The following is a 6830-nucleotide window of genomic DNA, read 5'->3' as shown; positions in this document are numbered from 1 at the left end:
CCATCTCATGCGCTATCTCTATTTTCTCAGTTCTTTTGGGCTAAGTGTGTGCAAAACAATACATATATCAAAGCCCAACCTCTTTGCTAATTTCACCAAAATCAAAATTATTACTAGTACATCTCATTTGGGCATAGCTTTTATATACTGGCCCAATTGAGGCCCAATTCTAGAGAAATGACTCAGCTCATTGCAATTGTTTATCCCAACATATTTTATTTGAGACAATGTATATTTGAAAATAATATATGAATACAGTACAGCTTAATATGACTAACAGAAAAATGGAAACATAATCTCATATCCTGTAAAGTACTTAGCAGATTTGACAACTTCCATATCATATAACTATAATAACTTTTACCCCTCAATGCGAATTGGGTTTTGATCTGCGCTTCACACTCGTGATCATTCATTGGTTAAAAAAAAATAAAAAAAATGTTGGTGTGATACATTTGATTTGGGAATAAAGCATATGATGATGATCATGATTTATGCCGGCATGGAGCACCGGATTAAAATTATCACTAACTACAATCATTAGCCCACTAACCATCCAACTAATTGATTCTGTGGTCCAACCCCTTTACTTTTACTGCCATTAGACGGCGCCATCGATTTCATAATATATTTATTAATTAAAATTCTTATCTTGATTAAAACATCCCCCACATTACCGAATAAATATAACATGTTAACATTATTTTTCCGATTTCATTAACATTTTAGTTAAATTGATGTTCATATATTTTTTGGCCCATCAACCGTGCCATAAAATTAGTGAGGCTAAAGAAATCAAATATACTTCCTCGGTAAGGATTTTAAGATTTTAAAAATATAAAGAAAAATAGGATAAAAAAAAGTTAGTGCAATTTGTCAATATTTTCAATTGCTAATATTTTTTTTGGCGATTTTTTCTATTTTTAGTTAATTCTACACAAATGAGTAGAAGTAAGAGTATTTATTATTTAACTACTATATTTTTATTGATAATATTGACGTTGCAATAAAGTATTTATTAGTCGACGTAGTTTGTCCACTTCTGGCAAAATTAGTCAATATCAACCCAAGACTGGTAAAATTAATGCTATAAAAAAATAGAATAGGATAACAGTGCACAGAAATTATACTAATTTTTAGTCAAAAATGGTGGTTAACGGAGTTGACCCTCATACTCACGAGTACACGATTTCAAATCGGGTGATGTAACAAATCAAACCCAGATTGGAAGTAAGTAATGTAAAAAAAATATTTTGAAGTTTGAATTATATGTAAATGTGGGTAATATGACAAATCGCAGTGCCATCTAATGATGGCTCGGAAAATGAACCAATTGTGACATTGGCCCTTAAGGAAGACCGATTGTTACGTTCTCACGAAATATGAGAGTTTGTGGAAAGGACCAAGGGTGACGTTAACCTTTAAAGAGGACCAATTGCAATTTAACATGAATTTCTGAAAATGAGTTTTCATATTTAGAGTGTATTAATGAAAGATGTGTACCAACTTTAGAAGAAGAGAATCCAAAATCAAAATAGAATATCTAAAGAATTGTTAAATATAAAAGTAAACAAAAACAGGTGAAGCAAGATGAAGAACAGTAGCTCTATAAAACCAGCTACCTCTCTAAACACAACCTTAACCGTTCTGAATCTTCACCATCACCGATTCATCGCCAATGGCGAATTCCACCAGCAACCACTCTCCCGCCAAAAACATGCTCTGCACCGCGCTAGCATTCCTCGCTCCCCTCCCGTCCATCTTCTTCTACCACTCCTTCCTCCGCCACTACGCCGGATCGCCCGACTCTCCGTGGGCGGCGTGGTGCTACCACCACCCCGTCCTCCTAGCCAATCTCCTCTTCTTCCTCAACATCAACGTCCTCTTCTGGGCCCTCGCCCTCCTCCAGTCAAGCAACTGGGTTCGTTCGTCCCCTCAATTTTCCCCCAAATCGGAAAAGCCCTAATTTGATTTGACTCAATTTAATTTTTCAGCTGATCGACCTGTACTGGACGGTGATACCGGTGCTGGCGCTTCACTACTACAGGAACCACCCGGCGGCAGAGTGGGAGGGGCGGCGATCGGGATTGGTGGTGGTGCTGACGTGGGTGTGGTTCGTGAGGATGACGCACAACTACTTACGGCGGGAGAAATGGCAGTTGGGAGAGAGAGAAGACTGGAGAATTAACGACATGCGGAAACAGTATGGCGCTAAATTTTGGTGGCTCTCTTTCTTCACCGTCTATGTTGCTCAGCAGGTATTATTTTTTTCGTTTCTTATTTTAATCAAAATTTAACTATCAACTTATTTCAACAGTTAAATCAAAATTCATGCCACTTCTAAAATTTATTCCAAAATTTGCGATGTCAGAATTAAAATTTACTATAATTTAATAGTAGTAGTATGATTTAATTGACTATATTTGAGTTATTACTACTTGCTATGAATAATGTAACGAACTATATTATGGTGTGAAGGCGTTTCTGATGGCAATAACCATGCCATTCTACGTGATCCACTCAAACCAAAAGCAACTAAGTATTTGGGACGCGGTCGCGGCGGCGACATGCTTGGCCGGAGTCACAATCGCATATTTCGCCGACACGCAGCTTTACAACTTTATCGGTCGAAATGAGAGGCTGAAGAAGGACGGTGAGGCACTAGTGCCGGTTCTGGATGAAGGGCTATGGCGCTATTCCCGCCACCCCAACTACTTTGGAGAGCAGTTGTGGTGGTCGGGAGTCGGCCTTTTCGCCTGGAATTTGGATTATAGCTGGTGGTTTATTGGGCCGTTGGTCAATAGTGTGTGCTTGGGCATCGTCACTGTTCTTGTGGAGGAGCGAATGTCGAAACAGGACTATAGGGCTGAAGCCTACAAGGAGTATCAGGAAACGACGTCGTTTTGGGTGCCGTGGTTCAAGGCATCCTTGGTGGGGAAACAAAAAAAGGAGATATGAACGTCTCTTAATTGTGTTTGGGATCGTATGAAAATGAATGTTAATATTTGCTATCGCATGAATTTGTCTTATGTTTTCAAGTTTAAGTGTTGTTCGAATTGTGAGTGAAATTGAATGTGCTATGGTACTTGTGAATCTGATGTTTGTATCTAAATTATAGTAGTAGTATAGTTCATCCTCAAATGTTTGGTAGAGCTTGATGATTTAGTTTGTGATATACCTCAACCTGGAAAAATCAGTAAATGAACTTTGGTAATCGAGAGATGAATATTTGATTGTTTTATTGTGTATGTTGAATATTTAGTGAAGCCCCTTTTATAGGGTTGTTACAGCATCTCCCTTAGTCTAGGTAGCACACACCATTATTGACAAGTGGAACATATCATCACTTGAGGCATCCTCAGATGATTCACATAAGAAATTAAGAATGAAATTGTTTCCCAATCTCATTCGAAGTACTTGACGGATTCTTGTAGGAGTTGATCAACGATAATCTTGTATGCGCTCTCAGTGGGATGGTAGCTGTCCCAAAATACGTACTTAGAGTCATCGCGGCACATTCTACTCCATCGGTTACACAGTAAGACCACTTCTATGGCTCCTGACCCGCAGCAGCCTTTGTCACTAACCTCGAACCCTAAAACAAGCGCATGGAGATAGTGTGAATATATATGATGAGATGAACAAGTAAAAATAGGGGCTGACCGTGGTTATAAGGGTGTTGGATGAGATCAAGAAGAGGGTCATAGATATTGATGTAAACAGGCCTGGACTGAGGCAAGCGTTGGCGTATGGAAGCAAGTGCGGGTGCGAGCTTGGAATTAACCAATTGCGCAGCCTCATTTTGTTCCTCGGAACAAAACCTGCTTATGCCACCTTTAAGGGTTCTCTGAGCCGGCAAACATCCAATAGGTGGGGCGCCGAAAACAGCAATTCGTCTCGCTCCAAGCCTGTATATGTCCTGCATTGGAATATTATTATATAGTATACATCATCTGTGTTTATTAATTTGTACTAACATACATACCTCTATGAAGTTGCAAGCCGAGGACACCATGAGATCAGCGTATGAGTTGACGTCGTATTGGGCGCGACGGATGCCGAGTGTGAAGTAAGTGTTGGCAAGATCATCACTGCCTGCCACCACCAGGAATAAGCTGTTTTCCAGGATAAACTTGGCCTTTTCTTCCCCAACTGCTGCTTTCAGCTTTCCAATGTATTCTCTGAATTGATCCAACTGCTGAGACAGTGATATTGCTAACTGCACGAGTACATTATAGTATTCGATTATTACGACAAAAAATTCCTCAAATTTTATTACAATCATACCACTATTTGAGCAGTTTGCGGGTCGTAGCCGCATCCTCCCGAAGCAAAGCTGACTCCAGTTACAAGGTCTTCAGGCGTCAAATTGGAATCAAGATAAGCTGGTATCAGTTCTCTCACTCCCAATTCTGAGGCTGCAATGCAAATACTCCTATCAATTTTGTTACATTTATTTCAAACCTTTGCTTTTTTATTTAAATTATGTCATCCAAGTGGGAATTTTACTACTCCCTCCGTCCCAAAAAGATGTCACACTTTTTTTTTTTAGCACATTTTCATTTTTAGAAAAAAAATTCTCTCTATAAACTAAGAAAATAAGGTGAATCGTATTAATAAACATGCGAGCCACATTACCGATAAAGTCCGGAGGGGTCTTGCCGTTGCTGAATCTGCCGGTGGGACCGAAGCCGTGGAGATCTTTTCCGTAGGGCTGGAAATTGCATTTGATCAATGTTGCCACATGATTGTTCGCGCCTTGATCAACGATCGAATCTCCGAACGCAAATACCGCTGGGACCGTCACGTTCGGCGGGAGAACGATTCGCCCTTCACAACAACTCATCATTGCATACACAGTAATTACACCAAACAAACTCCATGAATTGGAATTCCTCCTCATCTTCACAACCTCTTCCTTTTCTTTCTCTGCCTCTAAAATTAATTCACAACATCACGTCATTCTGCATTACTTTACTATGGAATAATAATACAATTAATAGTACAAAAGTGAGTTGTAAACATATATTTATTGCTTATAAAAAGGGTGAAATATTAGAATTTGATACCCTGAATTATTCGCCTTAATTGGAAGTATTCTGAACTATACATAATGCTAAAAATATCACCAGTTTGTATGATTTATTATATACAAGAATTTTCTTAGTGCTAGTAAACATGTCCCAATATTGAATTTTCTGGTTGACATAATGAAAAATAGTGCATCAATAACGTGCTAACACTTATATGCATAATAATAAAAAACTCTGATGAGTCACGAACTCACGATCGATGTCTTTCCACTTTCCAAACATTAAAATAAACCTTAAAATAGGCAATATATATACACTCTCAAGAGTTCTGTTTTTTTTTTCCGTCAGTCACATAATAAAAATTTTATTTTATTTTTATTATAAATAGTTGATAGACCCCATATTCCAATAATTAATATATATAAATAGGACTAATTTTACACTAATTTATTCATGCCTAATACTATTTACCTAGTTAAGTTAGATATTTAAAAATAGAAAGGAATGAATGAGTGTGTAACATTATTACTCCGTCCCATAAAAATATGTGCACTTTTTATTTTCATCCGTTCCACATATTTCTATTTTTGAAAAATTATATCAATTTAATCATGTAGGTCCAACTATCCACTAATACTACTTTAACTATCACTCTCCTCATCTCTCTTACATTATTTCCTCCTATATCTTATTTTACTAATTTGTCTTAATTCTCATGCCATATCTATTGCCCATATTTTTATGGGACCGAGGAAATAATATTTAAGATTGATCAATATGTATCTAATAATGTTCAAACAATTATATTTATAGCATTGATAAGTGCAATCATTTTAATTTGTGTACTTATTTTCTTATTCTAGGTAATTTTTTATGCAATTAGAAAATCTCAAACCCAAAAATTATACTCCTTGTAGCAAAAAATTATACTCCTTTGTGTCATAGTAGTAGAGTCATTTTGCTATTTTGGTGTTATAATAGTAGACTCATTTCCTTTTTTAGTAAAAAAGTCAACACATTTATTCTCAATTACTTTTCTACTATCTCTTACTTTATTATTTTTTCATCTCAATACCTTTTTTTATGTTCTAATTTATTCTTCCTTTAACTAACCCACTTAACACAATTTTTTTTAAATTCAGTGCTGAAAAGAAACGCTTCTACTATTATGGAACAGAGGAAGTAGTAATTAATGGCTCAACTTATAAAACTGAGGTTCAAAAGGCTAATAAAGACAGCAAAAACAAGTGACAAAAATAAGACTAAGCCAATAACCAAGGAATGATGAGCAAATAGCCAAACAAAATCTATTAAAAAAGAATGCCTACAGAATCACCCAAACAACAAAATACCTCAAGAAATCAGACAAGAACAATAGTAGAAGAAGAAAAGCATATCTACGGATTTTACCAAGTGACATACCTGTCACTTTTTTAGTCTCCGTTAGATCTTCTATGAATAAGGTGATTGACAGTGAAAACAACTGGGGCACCAATTTTAATCCAGGAATGAAGGTGCATACAAAAGTAACAATGTGTAATCCAAGTCAATTTGATTTGAATTATTAAAAAACCATTTTATCCGAATGCATTAAATAGATAATAATTTGATCCATATACCAAGGAGATCCATAACTTTCTCACATCTGCGAACTATACGGTGCTCTTTAAACCGAACGATTAAAACAAACTTAATTACAATTAATTCCGTCGGATATTTTAGTGATATTGGTGAGATGTCACAAGTCAATATGCATTACTATGAACATAAGATACCGGCTTATCTACTAGAAATTCG

At 36.5% G+C, this 6830-nt stretch overlaps 2 protein-coding genes across 2 annotated transcripts; one reads left to right on the top strand and one right to left on the bottom strand.

Annotated features, from left to right (window-relative positions):
* Nucleotides 1-1586: 1586 nt before the first annotated feature.
* LOC125222820 (uncharacterized protein C594.04c-like) lies at nt 1587-3093 on the top strand. Its single transcript, XM_048125650.2, has 3 exons — nt 1587-1921; nt 1995-2258; nt 2479-3093. Exons 1-3 carry the CDS (start codon nt 1679-1681, stop codon nt 2956-2958), a joined length of 987 nt encoding a protein of 328 aa, XP_047981607.1. The 5' UTR covers nt 1587-1678; the 3' UTR covers nt 2959-3093.
* Nucleotides 3094-3206: 113 nt separating this feature from the next.
* Nucleotides 3207-6580, bottom strand: LOC125222818 (GDSL esterase/lipase EXL3-like). The gene is made up of 6 exons (XM_048125648.2): nt 6456-6580; nt 4639-4933; nt 4288-4418; nt 3986-4219; nt 3664-3919; nt 3207-3595 (listed from the first exon to the last, which is right to left on the bottom strand). Exons 2-6 carry the CDS (start codon nt 4901-4903, stop codon nt 3405-3407), a joined length of 1077 nt encoding a protein of 358 aa, XP_047981605.1. The 5' UTR covers nt 4904-4933; nt 6456-6580; the 3' UTR covers nt 3207-3404.
* Nucleotides 6581-6830: the final 250 nt, after the last annotated feature.

The sequence above is a fragment of the Salvia hispanica genome, chromosome 1 (assembly GCF_029641045.1).
Source record: "Salvia hispanica isolate PSC_SH4W2 chromosome 1, Shi_PSC_v1, whole genome shotgun sequence".
NCBI lineage: Eukaryota > Viridiplantae > Streptophyta > Magnoliopsida > Lamiales > Lamiaceae > Salvia > Salvia hispanica.
Note: the sequence above shows the minus strand (reverse complement) of the source record. Positions and strands in the feature narration are given on the sequence as shown.